Genomic DNA, 18,982 nt, shown 5'->3' on the forward strand with positions numbered 1-18,982 from the left:
AGTGCTACTCAAATTTTAATATGCACTGCAAGTCAAATGGGAGCCTTGTTGAAATGGAGATTCAGACTCAGTGGGTCTGGAGTGCAGCTAAAGATTCTGCATTTCTAACAAGCTTCCAGGTGATTCCAACCAATGATGGTCTAGAACTAAACAACTAGAGGGCAATTTAAAAGATATATCAGCCCTGGCTGGTGTGGCTCAGTGGATTGAGCACTGGCCTGCGAACCTAAGGGTCACTGGTTCAATTCCCAGTCAGGGCACAGGCCTGGGTTGCAGGCCAGGTCCCCAGCTGGGGCCACACAAGAGGCAATTGATGTTTCTCTCCCTCTCTCTCTCCCTCCCTTCCCCTCTGTCTAAAAATAAATAAATAAAATCTTTAAAAATAAAAAATATATCAGCCATTTGTGTCAATGTAGGAGGAAGAGAAAAAGATAAAAGAGAGACATAGATGGATAGATGGATAGATGGATGAATAAACAAAAGGGGAGGGGAATAAAGGGAAAACTACCTTTCCCCAAATACTTACAATATGTTTACTTAATTTCATCAATTAAGAGGTCGGTGGAATGAAGCCCACTGGACAAATCCAGAAATCAGAGGTCAGAGGAGTTAAGGGGAACCTTCAAGGCCACAAAGTTCATTAATGACTAAGTTAGCATGTGAAACCAGCACTCCATGTCCCTAGAGCCCTTGTTCCTTCCACCCCACCTTACTGCTCCGTGAAGAGGGGAAGACAACTTTGACCTTCTGGGAAGATAAGAAAATGAGTTGAGGTGCAGCAAGTTAAATCCCACAGTCCTTGGCCTTGATCTTTCCAGAGGTGCACCGTCCAATGTGGCTGCCATTAGTCACACATGGTTATTTAAATGAATATTTAAAACTCCATTTCTCAGTCATACTAGCCACATCTCAGTGCTTGATAGCCACAGTTAACGGACTAGTGGCTACTGTATTGGAGACTGAAGATATCTATTGAACAGTTTCATCATTGCGGGAAGTCCCATTGGACATCACTGCTCTCGATAAACAAGAACTCTGAAAAACATTATACTACTGACTACAGACTGGGCCCCGACCCCACTCCACAGAGCTGGGAGCCAGAAAGTGGGGCATGACTCTCTCATTTGGAAGGAAGGAGACAAAAATATTCAAAGTAGAGTTTTCCCTGGGTCAAGCAGAATGCTATGGTGTGTGTCTATGTCTGTGTGTGTGTGTTTGTGTGTGTGCGTGAAGAGAGAGAAGGGTCCTTTATTTCCCATTGGCTTTCCCATACTGTTTCAGTAAAAGATCCTTTGAAAAGCCCAACTTGTTTCTGCTGAGCTCAACGGGGTGAGGACAAGGGCTCTCATCCACACTTAGGTCAGGGAGACAGAAGGGACAGAGTTAGGGGACATGGAACCACAGCTCCTGGTGAGGGTGGAGCATATTGAAGGAGCTGAGACTTGTGCACCCAGCCTTCAATTCTTATAGATTCCTCCCCCTAAGATTTTTTCTGCTCAAACCAAAACAAGTATTTTCCAAGTGCGGGAGGTAGACCAGCAGCGTAAGTTATCAGCAGGGATGCTTGTTAAACATAGAAGATGCCCAGACTGAGAATTCACAACTTTGAGGCAGGGGGTGTGGTGGAAGGCAGCTGGGACCTGCATGTTTAAGAAGCTCCCCTAGAGACTCTGGTGCACATTCAAGTGTGTGAATCACTGGCTTGGAGGGAGATGTGTTTTGCTTTAAAGAATGAGATCAGACCCTTGCAATGGGGTGGCAATGAGCAGATCAGAAGCCAAGAGGATAGGGGTAGAGATTCAGGGAAGGGAGGAAAGAAAGTGGGGGAGAAAGGGGAGGGAGGGAGGGAGACAGGGAATACAAACATGAAAGTTAGACATACAAACAGACAGATAAATGAGAAGGAAACAGCAAGAGAAACGGATATAGAAAAAAAACACTGGGAAGCCCCAAGGGAGCAGTTTCTTACAAACACAATCCAGGAGGCCCATCAAGATGGTCTTTCCAACAACGTGGGACTGTCACAGGTAGGGTCCCGGGGAGGGGTTGGTTCTTCATGGAAGTGCGCTCTACTCTACCCCAAGTACCCCCCACACGCTCTATCCTAGTTGGGCCTACCTCACAAATGTCCTTGAGGTGCTTGATGTAATGGCGCTCAGTGCTCATGATTTCATTGATGACGTTGGCCCGCATCTGGTCCCGGTTCTGCAGTGGCCGGCCCAGACACAGGCAGTCTGAGTTGGGGTCCAGGTGCCCATTCTGCACGTCACTGGGCCCTTCCTCTACCCCATCCTCCTGGTTCACCCAGAGCTGTGGAAGAAGGCAGAATGGATTAGCTTCCTTCTTTGAGAATTTTCTAGCAAAGTATTCAGAGAGCCTACAACCAGAGGCCGCTGTAAACTGAATACCAGGCCTGGCTCCAGGGTGGCTTGCTGTCTCTAGGAATGAGTTCAATTCTCTCTAGGCTTCTGGGGACCCATCTGTAAAATGGAAGGATAGGGAAGGGTATGACTAAATTATCTCCAGAGACTTCTTAGCTAAGAGGATTTCAGAGGAGAGAAGAGTTATGGCAAGCAGAACTCATTCATGCTGGGGCATATCTAGGGAGCATAGTTGGATCAAAGAAAAATAAGGATTAAGCTATACATATTACGTGTTATGGCTGGATTGTTGTTAAACACAACATCTATGAGCATGGAGATCAAAGTTAGGTACTAGAATGGGCATATGAAAAACAGGGCCTTTGGTGTTGATTTCTATCAAAGGATGCACAAATAATCATAAAAATTTGACTGTAAAACTCCTTGGATATGCAAAGATCTGTACTTCCTCTAGGTTGGAGTGGAGATGTCAGAATGTCCACATACCGCATAACAGCAACAGCTGTTTATTGAGCACTTACTATATACCAGCCACTATGCTAAGAATTTTCAAAGAGCTGTATTATTCACTTCTGCTAGGAAGGTATCATTATTACCACCATTTCACAGAAGGAGACTGAGCCTCAGAAAAGTTCAAGAATTCTTCCCGAGTCACAAAAGTAAGAAGCAGAGGAGCTGGGATAGAAGCCAGGCAGTCTGACTCCAGAGCCTATGGTCTTAACTACCGTGCCAGCACCTTTTGCCTCTGGCCCTAAGACAGACAGGAAAGAAATAGAGAAGGGACTGGGACAAGGTTAGCTGAGAAATATTAGACTCATCAAAATGGGGTATAGTTGGTAGAGGTTGAAACTATCCACTCCAAATCATAAAGGCAAAGGGATGCAGAAAAACACCCATGCTGGGGAGGCGGGATAAGATGTCTCTTGATCTGGGATGACTTAACTCAGAGCGATGGCTCATTTCATCCCAGTTCTGGGAGGAGGAAAACCAGGGGGACATGGAGAAAAGGAAGGGTGGTATCTCAAAAAGAGTGGTAAAATCTGCCAGGAGAATTAGCTGAAGAGCTTGCCAGTTGTCTCTACAGCGTTATTCTGCAATCCATCTTTCCCACCCATATCACCCATATCTTTCCCACATTCCTAATTCAAGAAGCTAAGATCAATCAATTTCAATATATCCCTATTTCTGCCAGCAGAAAAGCAAGTTGGTGGGTGGTCTTAGAGGACAGAGGCTTCAGGACGAAGCTACAGGGACAGTAGTAATTTCCCAACTTGGAGAATTGTCCTCTCCCTTGGCCTCACAGAAGTTGGGGAGCAAGGCCACCACCCAGTGAACCTAGAGATGACACAAGCATATAGTCTACTTATGTGCCACAGGTCTAAGCAAGTAGAGCTCAATCCACTTTAATGCATTTTGCATATACAGCCAAATATGCATAAATGTCTCTACCCAGAAGCTATCACCCTATGCAAATGATCTATTGTAAATCTCTTTCCAGCTTGCAAAGGTCAGCTTTGTGTCTTCGATATGCTAATAGCTGCCCTTTGATACAATCAATAGGCAATGGTGAGGAATAATTAATCAAGGAACAGATCTGTTCAAAAAGGTGATTCTAAGGCACTGAAGCAAACACATCACGTAAATGATGCTGTCTCTTTGTAACAATAAAACCCCCATCCTCTAATAATCTATTAGCTTTACCCAGCTTCTCATAAAGCAAGCTAATCCCTGCTATAGGCAGGCTTTTGAGTGATAAGAACTATTTCTTTTCTTCTCAGGAATTTGAGACAGTCAAGTCAAAATAAAATGTTGGCTTTCGGATGGCTGAAATGAGATGACTCTTTGAAACAGTTCCAGTGGGAAGGAGCACAGAATACTGATGTGGATGGGTGGGGTGGAAAGTCAGGTCATGACAGAACCAAATTTAGATTCAAATCATACTTCAAATAACAATGAAAGGGCAGGAAGACAACTAACTACAACTAGGTGGGTACGGGTATCTTACACAGAATTTGTGGGAGGAGTCCCTTCTGGCGAGAACTAAAGGCCTGGATGGAAGGACCCTTCATAAGGAGCTTCTGAGAAGACAACACCTTTATCTACTGTACTGCAACAAACCCATAAACCCACTACTTGGATTAACAGGCCACCTAAATCCAAAAGAATGACTGGTAGATTAATTCATTCATTAGATCTATGTGAGATGCTTAATATGTACCAAATACTGGAGATACAGCAGCAACACAACAGACAAAAATTTCTACCCACTGTGGAGCTGACATTTGAGGGGAGATGTTTCTAGCCTGGAAAAAGGTTATCATGTAAGGCCCAATTACTGAGCCCTCAGACCCAGGGTCCCACAAAAGACCTCCTGGGCCTGAGACCATGACTTTCTGCTCTAAACTCTCAGCCCCCTACTCCTGACAGTTTCCCTGTTGTATGCAGATGAAGGCCCTTGTCTGCTTATATGTCAACGTGCACTGACACAAGTCAGTTCATCTTCCCTGGGTGCAATATCAGCCCAGAGTACCACATCAGCCCCCTCACCAGCAAACGCTGCAAGCTAACATATACTTGTACACCTGCTCACAGGTGTTTTACACTGACACTGCAATTAGCACACACAGGCTCCTGGATGACAAGAAAGAAGACAGACAAGGACCAGAGCCTGGCAAGTAGGAAGGCTTTCTTGGAAGCCCTCTCTAAGTACTTATTTTCTTGAGTCATCATTGAGCTCTAAGGAAGGCTGGGTTAATGCAATTCAATGTAACGACTGCCTATTTGGACCTGTTTTGTGTCTAATCATGAGAATCATGGGAGTAAGCAACAGAACTGACTACTCCCTCCTCCCACAGTTTCAGGGAGTATTTTCCTAATTGGAGATCTCTGGTCCTCGCCTCTTTCTTTTCCATTCCTACAGTCATGGCCCCCATTCCCTAAGTGACTCCCCTGGGTGAATCCCAGCTCCAATGCCTCCCCCACTCCAATTTCCTTGACTAGCCCTTTGATTGGCTACTTTTGATAGCTGCCCATTGCTAAATCTAAATCTCTTATCCTGGAATTCAAACATTACTGTAATCTGGCTTCAATCTGCATTCCCTTTCTTATCTTCTACTATGCCCAGCAGGAATACTGGACTCCTTCCAAACTGGTCTACTATCTGTCCTCAAATACTCCAATTGCTCAAACATGGAAATAGCCCAGAGGCTTTCAACAACTTTAACAATTATGAACAAATACCTCAATTTCCTGATAAGAAACCATGGCCAATAAAGGAGAAGTGATTGACAGAGAGTCTGCAACACACCCACATCCCAATCCTGACATGCCTTTTTATTCTCTATGTAGCCTCCATTTTTTCTTTGTTTTAAAAATTACAGCTGATTACATTTGCTTTGTAAAAAGTTAAAATATAAAAAGGAGAACTCAAAGTATTAAAATCAGGAATAAAAGAGGAAATATTACTACCAATCTTAATTTATTAAGAAATAAAGGCAACACTATGAACAAGTATGTGCCAATAAATTAGATAACCTGATGAAATGGAGAAAATCCTAGTAAGACAGAAGGTGACTCAGGAAGACAACCTGAATAGATCTATGACAAATACGGAGATTGAATTAGTAATCAAAAACTTCCCACCTGGGCAGGGAGAAAAACCAGGACCAGATGGCATCACTAATGGATCCTACCAAACATTTAAAGAATAATTAATATCAATCTTTCACAAACAATTCCAAAAGCTAGAATTGGAGAAATTCTCAAAAAAAATACTTGCAAACCAGATCCAGTAACATATAAAAAAAAAAAAAAATCCACCTTACCAGATGGGATTAATCCCAGGAATGGAAGTTTGCATCAATACATGAAGATCAGTCAATGTAATACGCCATGTTAATGAAATGCAGGTTTAAAAAATGTATGATCATCTCAATAGATACAGAAAAAGCATTTGACAAAAATCCAATACCCTTTCATGATTTAAAAAAAACACTCAAGTTATATTTTGTTTCCTTTTTTCTTCTATTGATTATGTTCCAGTTAAAGGTGAGATCATATGGTATTTGTCCCTCACTGTCTGTCTTATTTCACTTAACATAATGCTCTCCAGTTCCATCCATGCTGTTGCAACGGGTATAAGCTCCTTCTTTCTCTCTGCTGCGTAGAATTCCATTGTGTAAATGTACCATAGTTTTTGGATCCACTCATTTGCTGATGGGCACTTAGGTTGCTTCCAGTACTTGGCTATTGTAAATTGTGCTGCTATGAACATTGGGGTGCATAGGTTCTTTTGGATGGGTGTTTCAGGGTTCTTAGGATATAATCCTAGCAGTGGAATTGCTGGGTCAAAAGGCAGTTCCATTTTTAGTTTTTTGGGGAAATTCCATACTGTTTCCCACAGTGGCTGCACCAGTTTGCATTCCCCCCAACAGAGTGCACTAGGGTTCCCTTCTCTCCACATCCTCTCCAACACTTGTTTATGGATTTGTTTATGATGGCCATTCTGACTGGTGTGAGAAAAGGCATACAACTGTAATTGAATAACAATAAAAATTTAAAAAACAAACAAACAAAAAAAAACAACACTCAAGAGGCCCTGGCTGGTGTCCTCAGTGGACTGAGCACCAGACTGCAAAGCAAGGGATCGCTGGTTCGATTCCCAGTCAGGGCACATGCCTGGGTTGCAGGCCAGGTCCCCAGTGCGGGGTGCACGAGAGGCTACCACACACTGATGTTTCTCTCCCTCTCTTTCTCCCTCCCTTCCCCTCTCTAAAAATAAATCAATATAATTTTTAAAAAAAATCAATTGTATTTCTAGACATTTCTAATGAACAATCTGAAAATGAAATTATGAACACAATCCCATTGCACTTTTGATTTGCATTTCCCTAATAGCTACTGAAGTTGAGCATCTTTTCATCTATCTGCTGGTCATTTGCATATCTTCTTGAAAGAAGCATATGTTCAGGTGCTCTGCCCATGTTTTAACTGGATTGTTTGGTTGGTTTTGAGTTGTAGGACTTCTTTATATATTGTGGATATTAACCCTTTGTTGGAGCTGATGTTTGCAAATATCTTCTCCCATTAGTCTCATTGACTTTTTGGTTGGTTGATGGTTTCCTTTGCTGTGCGGAGGCTTTTTAGTTTGCTATAATCCAAATAAATTTAATTAATTTTTTAAAAAACAAAACAATCCCATTTAAGTAGCATCAGGATGAACAATCTCCTTAGAAATACATTTAACAAAAGACATGCAAGACTTGTACATTGAACACTGAAAAACATTTTTGAAAGAAAGTAAAGAAGGCCTAACTAAATTGAAAGATAGCTCATGTTCATGGATGGAAAGATTTAATACTGTTAAGACGTTAATACTCCACAAATCGATTCAGATTCAACACAATACCTATCAAAACGCTAAGCTTGCTTCTTTGCTGAAATTAACAAGCTGATTCTAAATTTCATACGAAAGCAAGAGAGCTAGAAAAACCAAAATGATTTGGAAAAAGAAGAACAAAGTTGGGGGACTCACATTTCTCGATTTTAAAACTTACTACAAACCTTTAGCAACCAAGAGAGTGTAGTACTGGCACAAGAATGGATATAAAGGTCAATGAAACAGATGACAGTCCAGAAATATTCCTTACATTTATGCTGAGTTGATATTTTTCAAAGGTATCAAGACAATTCAAGGGGGAGAGTACAGTCTTTTCAACAAATGGTGTTAGGAGAACTGTACATCCACATGCAAAAAAACGAACTTGAACCCATACCTCATACCATATATGAAAATTAACTCAAAATGGCTCAAAAACTTAAATCTAAGAGCTAAAGGTATAAATCTCTTTAAAGAAAGCACAAAAGCAAATTTTTGTGACCTTGGATTAGGCAACTGTCTCTTACATATGACATCTAAAGCATAAGCAACCAAAAGAAAGAAATAAACTAGACTTCATCAAAATTTTATGTGTAAATGACACCGTTGGGAAAGGAAACAACCCACAAAATAGGAGAAAATATTTGTATAAGGATCTAGTATCCAGAATATATAAAAGTCAATGATAGAAAAGGCATTTAAAAACTGACTTTGAAATTGGAGAAAGTATCTGAATAGACCTTAATGTAAAGAAGATAGATACATAAATGACCAATAAGCACATGAAAACATTCTCCACACCATCAGCCATCAGGGGAATACAAATCAAAACCACAATGAGATACCACTTCACACACATCAGGATAGCTACAATAAAAATAAACAACAATAACGTGTTGGTGATACTGTGGAGAAATTGGAACCCCTCATACCCTGCGGGTACAAAGTCAAATGGTGAAGCCACTATGGAAAGCATTCTGGCAGTTCCCCAAAACATCAAATATATAGTTACTATATAACCCAGTTCTCCTCCTAGGTATATACTGTATTTTTTGGACTATAAGACACACTGGACCATAAGACGTACCTAGGTTTTAGAGGAGGAAAATAGGAAAAAAAAAACCCGCTCCACCGCTGCCCCCCCCAACCCTCGAGAGCCAGATAAGCTACATTCAGACTATAAGACACACCCCCATTTTCCTCCCAAATTAGGGGGGGAGGGGAGCGTGTGTCTTATAGTCTGAAAAATACGGTACTCAAGAGAAATGAATACAAATGTTCACACAAAAACTTGTATACAATTGTTCATAAGACACCAAAAATGAAAACAATCTAAATATTCAAAAAATGGAGAAATCAAAATGCAGTATATATAATATACACAATTGAATATGACTTAGCAATACAAATGAATGAAATGCTAATGAATCTCAACATCAGTCCGCTAAGTAAATGAAGCCATACACACAAAAGGCCACACATAGTGTACACAATTTATATGAAATGTCCAAAGCAGACAAATCCTTAAAGGCAGAGAGCAGAGTAGCGGTTGCCAGGGGCAAGGAGGGAACTGGGAGCAACTGCTGATGGCTGCAGGTTATTCTGACAGTCCTTGAAATATTCTGGAATTAGACACTGGTGATTAGGGTTAGGGTATTTACACCTTAAGCACCTTTGCTGTAGACATCCTTGCAAGCATTTCTTGCTGCAAGTAATTTGGTTGCATTCCTAATTGGCGGTAAGGTGACTTTGCCATAAAAAGATAAAATCACGACAAATAAACAAGGGATATGAAAAAGGACACAATGAAATCTTAAAAATGAGTAACAAAATTTTAAAAACTTTATGTAAAATGTGTGTGTATTCATGGCAATACTGCGCAAGTAACTGATTTTAGTTTGTGGATTGTACCTGTGCTCTTGTGTATGTTCTATGGGAAATGTGGGTTCAACTCTGTGCCCTGAAAAATGGCCCATGGCCTCTCTCTCTCCTCCCAGTGTGGTGTGTTTCAAAATATGAAACCAACTCTTGGGGCAAATCATTGTCATCTGGAAGAAATGGTAACTATTTCAAGACCATCATCACCATATTTGCTCCTCACCGTACAGGCTTTTGTGAGGGCTAGCTAAAACTTACATATTATATAAAAATGACAGCAACTGTGAAAACTTCATCCATGAAGAATGAAGCCAAGGTGGCAACCCGTTTAAACGTATTACATCTGCCGAAAGTGCTTGATTCAATGGAGAACTGAAACCAATCACACAAATACGCCAAGCTATCAACCAGTTATTTTACGTTTTTACAGCTAAATTTCTTCTGGCCAATTAATTATGCAGTGAAAAAGTTCATGACAACAATGCTTGTCGAAGAGTTGTCTATGGCAAAGACATATATGGTAAACGTTCCTAGAACCGATGGTTGCACAATGAATATACTAAAAGCCACCGTGTTGTACACTTTCAAATGGTGGATTTTTGTGCATGTACATTATATCTCTATAAAAAATAAATAAACCAAAGGGGGAAGGATTGACGGTGGGAGGTAGGGGTGGGTGGGGCAGGGAAAAGTGGCGGCGGGAAAATGGAGACAATTGTATTGGAACAACAATAAAAAAAGAAGAAAAGTTACAATAGCCTACAAGATAAGGTGAAATTACTCCCCATCCTAGTTATTTTCCACTTTTCCAGGGAAAACCCTGTTTATGGATTTTGTGTGTAACTCTTGCTGATCTTTTCCCATGTATTTATATGTTTATGTGACACTCCAGGGGACTCTTCATTGTTCCATACGTTAAACTGATTGTTATTCATCCCTCCGTACACACTCTTCACCATCTTTAGTAGATGCTGAAGAGTGTGTACCTCTCCCCAAATGGATTAGCAGTTAGTTTTCTTTTTAAAGATTTTATTTATTTATTTTTAGAGAGGGGAAGGGAGGGAGAGAGGGAGAGAAACATCAATGTGTGCTTGCCTCTCATGCGCCCCCTACTGGGGAGTGGACCCACAATCCAGGCCTGTGCCCTGACAGGGAATCAAACCAGCGACTGTTTGGTTCACAGCCTGCGCTCAATCCACTGAGCCACACCAGCCAGGGCAGTAGTTAGTTCTTAAAGGAGAGGTGCCATAACATACAGGGTGCGGCAGAAGTAATGCCCACTTGAGTGTGGTTGGTAAGGTAATCATATGGATGTAATAATTTACAGTTTTAATTTCAACAGTTCACCTATAATGTCATAGAGTGTGCTTGAGTGTGATATTGTTATGTTACAGAATTCCACGCTCATGATTTTGTAACAAAAGATTTTGTAATAAAAAAAGGGGGCATTATTTGTGCTGGACCCTATATATTCAGCAGCTCTCCCAGGTCCCTGCATGATGCCGTGGCACCTGTGAAGAGTTCAATAAAGGCTCTTATAGTGTAATAGAAAGCCAGCCTACTCCTGGTTCTAGCAGTGTGATGTTTCTGAGAAGAGAATATGTAAGCAATATTATCTAAATGTCACCTCAATATTTTCAAAGGCCACATCCAGACAGCCACAGAGAAATGAAAAGTGAGCTATCCTCTGAGAAAGTGAAGGGTTACTGCCAGTTACATTAAAAAACAAAATATCAGACATATCAAATCAACATGATAAAGGAAATGGCAAGTCAGCCAGTCCACACCACCCCCTGCCCCCTAATCAATATATAAACTCCCCTGACAGCATCTGCTGCCAGCAATTGCCCAGCCCATCTGCTTGAACACAGTCAGTGATGAGGAGATCCCTATCTCCCAAGGCAGCACTTTCCTTTTTCAGATAACTCTAATAATGAGCAGAGCCCTCGAATCTATGTCTGTTTTGTGAAGACACCAACCCCAACACTCAGCCAACACTGCAAATGGGCAAAAACCCAGACAACGGAGTGGGGATGGAGGAGATGAACTCTCCTATGACACAGGTCACTAAAATGCCCTTGTCTGGCACTACAGGTAAGCAATGGCAAAGGAGGGCTACACAGGTAGGTGTGGGAGCTAAAAGAAACCTGGTTTGCTGCAGGCACAGCATCCACTTCCTGCAGACACAACCCCCACCTCTGTCGCGGAGCTTCAGTCCCAGCTACCAGAAGAATGAGGTATGCTGCGAGATCCCTGAGTATGCACGCAAGGAGGCATTTAGCATTCCTACCTGGCGCCAAGCCAATCAGCATGGCATGTACAGTCAGGCGCAGACAGCAGTCATTCTTTTGCCCCTCGAGGGAAAGCGATTTAATAACTGTCGCTAATTACATGAAAGATCATTATAAGAAGGCTGATAACAAGTAGTTTTTCTTTTCCAGTGTAGATACAATGAACAATAATGAGCTTCAACCTGAGCAATGAAGATTCCGGTTGCACATCAGAGCAAAAAAAAAGAAAAAGAAGAAAGATAAAACCTATGCGGATACCCTACTCAGCCTTCATGGTTGTCTATCAACATGTTAGAACTGGCTTGGCCCACCAAGTTCTACTTGTCCCCAATGCAGACCCTGACATCAGTTGGGTCACCTTTTCTGGTCATTCCAACACATCCTACTTATTCTATCATTCTAAAGTGTGCCCTTCACTCTCTGTCCAAGAACGCCTTTCCTACTCTTTTCTATTATTCTTCTATTGTCCCTGGTTTCCCTGAAAGCCGAGTTCAATGACAGTGCCTTCCCACACACTTCTGTAGGCTTCAAAACAGCCCTGCAAAGCAAGCTTTGCTGTTTCCACATTCTAAATGAGAACTACAAGGCCAGAAAGGGGGGTGCCTCACAGTGAATAGGTGGCAGTCATGACTGAAGCAAGGTCTCAAGACTCTTAGGCCAAAATTAGGAAAGACAATCTATGACAGTGTTGAAGGGTACAGACTTGGGAACCTGGGTTCAAATCCTGGCTCTATAACTGCTTTGCTGAGTAATGCAGAATATGTTACTTGACCTCTCTGATCCTCCACTTCCTCATGTATAAAATACAGACAATAATATAAATCTAACTCATGGGTCTATTGTGAAGATTAAATAAGGTAAAAGCCTTGGAAAAGTCCCTGGCAGAGTCAAGTAAGTATTCGCTGTTATGACTATCCTCTAAGTCGGACAATCTGTCCCTAGAACTATGAGACAACATGGCATCTGAAGAAAACTGTTCTCTGTAGCCAGGAAAGGGATTTTGGAGGCACTATTGTAATTGCCCTCATAATTTCCACAAATCTCTCACATTCCAAATGCCACTTCCTTGACAGCCAGAGTCTAAACAGCCCCCATCAAAGGAAGACGTAGTCTGTGCTAGAGATGTTATTGTCCTTTGGCTATGACAAGGCTTCCTAATGTGTGACATCAAGCCAGAATGGAGGTGGAGTGGGGTGCTGGGGAACCTTCCATAGATGACATAGTTTCCTTCTCAGTGAAGAAAACTAGATGGCTTTGGAAAAGTTGACAAATGCCAAATCAGTATGTAAACCCAAGTGCATTTCTGTAGATTAGCAAATACAATAAAGGAAAAAGATGATTTTTACAGAGATATCATTTATAATCATAAACTCATATATAATTCCTAAAAGTAAATCAAAAAATTATATATATAACTTCTTTACAAAGAAAATAATTAAGCATTTGGAAGATATTAGAATTGAAATAAGCAGAAAGTAAAATCACGTTTTGGGGTAGTCTCAATATTGTAAAAATGTCAGTTCTCCCTAACTTGATCTAGTGACTAAACTTATCCAAACCAAATCTCAATAAGACATTTTGGAAAACTTGAGAACCTCATTATAAAATGCATACAAATAAATAAAAGAACAAAAAAGCCAAGACATGCCTAAGAAATCCAAGGGGGGTGACTTAAAAAAGATGTAATAAAATTATAGTAATGAAGATAAGTCAATGGAACAAACTAGAAAGTACCAGGCACTCAAACATACATGACAACATGATTCACAAAAGATCTAGCATTGCAAATTACTGAGAAAATAAAGGTGTGTTCAATAAATGGAAGAAAATAAAATCTGATCACTTCTTCACAAAGTATATAATAAATTCCCAGAGGATTAAATGCTTATTAAAAGCAAAACTGTAATAACTTTCAAAAAAACCAATTTAAAATAATGACTTTATGGCCTCAGAGTAGAGAAGACCTCTGAAACAAGAAAGAAGAAAAACACAAACAAGAAAGAAATCAATAAATTTGACCACTTTAATTAAGTTTTATCCAACAAAGATATCATAAATAAAGTGAAAAGACAAGCTATATATTGGGAGATGTTTGCACAAATGATTAGTCTCCAAAATGTGTAAAGAAGGTCTTTACAAACAATGCAAGAAAAATCAATAACTCGTTAGGAAAAAAATAGGAAAAACCTGAGACACATTTCACTGATAAGGACTTACAAATGGCTTACAAACATATAAAAATATGCCCAATTTGTTTACAAACATAAAAATGTATAAAGTAATACCATAATAAGATATTTATAGCCACCAGATTGACATATATTAAAAATTTGACAATAAAAGTGTTCAAGATAAGGAAGAAAAAAATCAAATGCTTCTGAAAGAAAGCTTATATAAAGAAATAATGACTGAAAACTTCCCAAATATTGGGAAAGACATGGATATTCAGACACATATAGGTCAAAGGTCCCAAATCAAGTTCAACCCAAAGGTTTCACTGAGATACATTATAATTAAAAAGTCAAAAATCAAAGAGAGAATCTTGAAAGCAGCAAAGAAAGAAGCTTGTCACATACAAGAATACTCCAATAAGCCTATTGCTGAATTTCTTGGCAGAAAACTTGCAGACCAGGAAAGTGAAATGATATATTCAAATTACTGAAAAAAAATACTGCCAAACAAGAATACTTTAACAGGTAATGTTATCAAATACAATTGAAGGACAGATAAAGACATTCCAAGACAAACAAAACATGAAGGAATTCATCACCACTAGATCTGTTTTATGAGAAATGCCAGAGGGGGTCATTCAAGCAGAAAAGAAAGGATGCTTATTAACAACATGCAATTACATAAAAGTATAAAACTCACTGGTAAAGGTAAATGTACAGTCAATGCAATCTAGTACAAAGGCTAAACAACAAAATAATCAAAACAACTATAGCTACAATATTTTGTTAATGGGTACACAATATAAAAAGATGCAAAGTACAACATCAAAAACACAAAACACACATGGGGACAAAGTGTTGAGCTTTTGTATGTGGACAAACTTAAGTTGTTATTAGCTTAAAAGAGACTGTTGGAACTATAAGATGTTTTGTGTAAGGAGAAAAATCAGTGAAACAGTAGTAGTGGACTTCAACATCCCACTTTCAATGACTTATAGATCTTCTAGACGGAAAATCTATAAGGAATACTAGTCCTGAAGTATGCCTTACACCACATGTATCTAACAGACATCGACAGAACATTCCATCCAACAGTATCAGAGTACACATTCTTCTCAAATGTTCATGGAACATTACTCAGGGTACACCAAATGTTAGGCCACAGAACAAGTCTTAACCAATTTAAGAAGACTTAATCATATCAAGTATCTTTTCTAGTACATGATTTTCTAACTATTTTGTTGTACATGTGAAACTAATATAAGAATAATATTGAATATAAAATGTAATTGAAAAAAATTTTTAAATCTATATTTACTCCTGGCTCATGTAGTTCGGTGGGTTAAGCACTGGACTGAGAACCAAAAAAGGTCACCAGTTCGATTCCCAGTCAGTGTGCATGCCTGGGTTGCAGGCCAGGTCCCCACTTGAGGTTATGTGAGGGGCAGCCAACTGCTTTTTCTCTCACACACTGATGTTTCTCTCCCTCTTTCTCCCTCCCTTCTCCTCTCTATAAAAAATACATAAAATCTTTAAAAAATCTATATTTAATAGAATTGTTCCTCCCCCCAAAAAATACTAGATGCCTCCAAGAACAACTTTGTTCCCCACTCTACCCCTCCTAAGTCTTTTCCTTTTATTTGTTTTCATGGGCCTATCTCCTACTTAGACATTGAGAGAATTTAGGTTTATATTAGTCGAGTAAGTCACAAAAGCAATAATTGAATAAAATTAAATCAAATCACTCAGGAATTATTCCATAACTATTGTGCACAGGGCCCTGTGCTCTTTGTAGGGTAACAAATAGTGTGTAGATGCACAGATATCTACACACAAACAGAGCCTTCAGAAATTCATTTTTTCTACATTTGCCTTGATATGCTTTCTGTTTGGACTAAAAGAAAGAGAATGTTTCTAGTTAACCTATCAAGATATGGAAGTACAATGCCCTGCCCTCTCTGATTTCATGATGAAAGTTACACTACAGGAGAATGCTGAAATTAAGCTGACCCCATGTCCCAGAAAGCTCACAATATTTGATAAACATTCAGAACAACTACTTGAGGGTGATGACCTGGCAAAATACTGGCTTTGGAGTCAGATCTGTCATCTTGTGTAGACCATGCCATTTACTCATATACCAGCAGGTATCTATCACTCAATAGCTGTTCCTGCAGAACTCTACCTGTGACCCAAATCTGGCCTAGTCCTTGTTTAGGGTTCTCTCATAATATCTGTCTTATACTTCTAGTCCCTTGGAGTCCCTATCCAGGCTGAGGTGTTCTACTATGACTACTCAAGTCATATACATGCCTCTTGCTGACCTCACCTCCTACTGAACTACATCCTTTCCCTAATTATGCTCTACATTCCACCTACTAACCTGTGTACAAAATGTCATGGGGTGCAGGGACTAGGGTGAGGAAGGAATGAGGAATGGCTACTAATGAGTATAGGTTCCTTTTGGGGGTGATGAAAAAGTTCTGTAACTAGATAGAGGTGGTGGTTATACACATCATAAATGCATTGAATTGTACATTTTAAAATGGCCAAAATGATAAAATGCATGTTATGTGTATTTTACCTTAATGGAAAAAATACAGAGTATGAGCTAGAAAGATTCTTAGAGTTTAACTGATCCAACCCCTCCATCTTCTAGGGGAGATAACGATATCTGGTCAGGAGAAATAATTTGACTAAGATCACAGAGCTTAGGCAAGTAATTCCCCTTTGGTAGAAGTTCTTATATCCACTGTCAGTCTTTGTAGGATGGGTTCCCAGTCTAAAGTACTTCTGAACCTCTTCAGGAGCCACGTGATGATCATCTCTGGGATGAATGAATTTATAATTAAGCCCTTTATTCTACAGAGGAGGAAACCACTATTGGTTCACTGCACACTGCCGGCCTCTGGAGTCCTGGTCACCTGTTTACTGGGACAACTCAATGCTGGACCCACTAATATCAACTACATGCTATGGCAATAAGGCCACCCTCTGTCTGCTGCCTAGTGACACTGCACTCTACTTAACTGAGTTGGACCTTCCTCTAACATGTGTAGTTGGAAGCGTCTTCAATCATTCCATGCTCTCAGCTTATCCCAACGCACAGGGGAAGGTGAACTTACAGGACATGGCCTCCATTCAAGTTTACCTGACTATATGGCAATTTCAGAGCTACTGCTGGCCTCAAATATGCCCTTAAGAGTAAGCTATGATTACCTAATATGTACCTGAACGTGGGGATAAGTCCATTCGCTACATGGCCCCCCGCGTCCAAGCCCCACTGAGTAGCGATGTTAATAACCTTACTACCTTAATAAGATTATAAGAATAACTAAAAATCTGGACCAATGGGTAGGATTTACAGGTCTATTATTATGTCTTTTTCCCTCAATCCATCTTACAAAGAACGTTTTCCAATTCTTTTTTGTGCTCCAATGTATAGCACAGCATTCCACCATTTATTTCCTCGTAAATGAGGGCTAACTGCTGATGTGCAGCCCCAGCAACATTATTATACCTGTTGGTATAAGCTAGAGCAGACAAGAAAGTACACTGTCCAATTACATATTTATCAGGCTCACTAGTTGCAACACCATTATTAGTTTTGAGAGCCTGTCAGTATGAAAGGAGAAGCTTAATGAACACTTGGCATCCCCAGGACTCCATGTAGCTCACATCATCATAAAAGTGGCTGAGTGGGGTGGAACAGAGGCCTTCAGTGCCCAAACGGCCTTGGTCTAGCCATATACATGTAGAAGCAGCAAGAAGCTAATGCAGAGGATAGGATAAAGGCATAGAGGCCTGAAGAACAAGAGGGGCTTAGCAGACCTCATGTCAGGCTTCAGCTTCCGAAGGGCTGTAGACAGAGTAGCAGGTCAGCGTATTCCTGGGAGACAAGGGGAATAAGGATACCACTGATACTCTTTAACATTGCAAGTTTGCAGAACCAATTATCAGTACTTTTCTTGCATATTTCTGTTTAGTTCTCACAACAACTTAAAGAGGTAGGTACTATTATCTCATTCATCGAATGACATATGAGGTCACTGGAAGTACAACAAGTACAAGTGACATGCCCGTGGCTCTATTTCTAGTAAATGGGAAGGCTGCTATGCTAATCCAGAAAGACTATCTGCAGCTAATGCTCTTAGCCATGGACACTACTCCCAGGAGTAGAAGCTCCAGAAAGACAGATTTGGGTTCAACATAAGGACAAACTCTCTCAGAACTGTCCTGAGCTACAACCTGAGCCACGACCTCTGAAAACGTAGGGAGGCCCCTGGTAGTGGAGTTGTATAAACAGATTGTTGACAACCACTTGGGGGGCAGCTGGAATGTTCTGGAGGGGTTCAAACATCAACAAGGAGGGTGAACTAAATGACTTCTAGAACCTCCCCAAGCCCTAAAATTCCCTAGCTGTGTGAATCAACAACCGTTGCCCACAGAACATTTTAAGAAGGACCAAAAAAATCCAGGTCTTCTGGCTGTATCCAATTAAACCAAGTGCAGTCAAACAGAATCTCAGGCCAGGATGTCCTACCTTAAAGGAGGAGCTCATGAGAAGGCACAGAGAAGGAGCCCCAGAGCATTAATACAAACAACAGGCTGACCATATACCAATGCTGAAGGCCTCTCTTTTATGCTCCATGGGGGCAAATAAAGGGTTCACAAGATATATTCTTAGTACGTAAGTGAGATTACAGGGAAGGTATTTATGCTTTTTTTTTTTTAATCCTATTTCTGAGCATCTTCTAAAAAAGCAAAAACTCCTAGTAGGCACTGTGGTGTCATGGAAACAACACTGAGCTAACAACCACAGGGCTAAATTAGAGATGTGGTTCTGCTCTGCAGTTCTAAGTTGCTACAGAACCCTAGATAGGT

General features: G+C 40.4%; 1 protein-coding gene across 7 annotated transcripts in view; it reads right to left on the bottom strand.

The window, feature by feature from the left end:
* ARHGEF9 (Cdc42 guanine nucleotide exchange factor 9) overlaps positions 1 to 18,982 on the bottom strand; it is a 205,477-nt gene that overhangs the window by 41,943 nt on the left and 144,552 nt on the right. For all 7 annotated transcript variants that reach the window (XM_053917170.2, XM_053917172.1, XM_053917176.1 and 4 more), the window contains one exon: positions 2,119 to 2,310. In XM_053917170.2, the coding sequence (XP_053773145.1) occupies positions 2,119 to 2,310 (192 nt within the window). The remainder of the gene's footprint in view (positions 1 to 2,118; positions 2,311 to 18,982) is intronic.

Source organism: Desmodus rotundus, chromosome X (assembly GCF_022682495.2).
Source record: "Desmodus rotundus isolate HL8 chromosome X, HLdesRot8A.1, whole genome shotgun sequence".
NCBI classification, from domain to species: domain Eukaryota; kingdom Metazoa; phylum Chordata; class Mammalia; order Chiroptera; family Phyllostomidae; genus Desmodus; species Desmodus rotundus.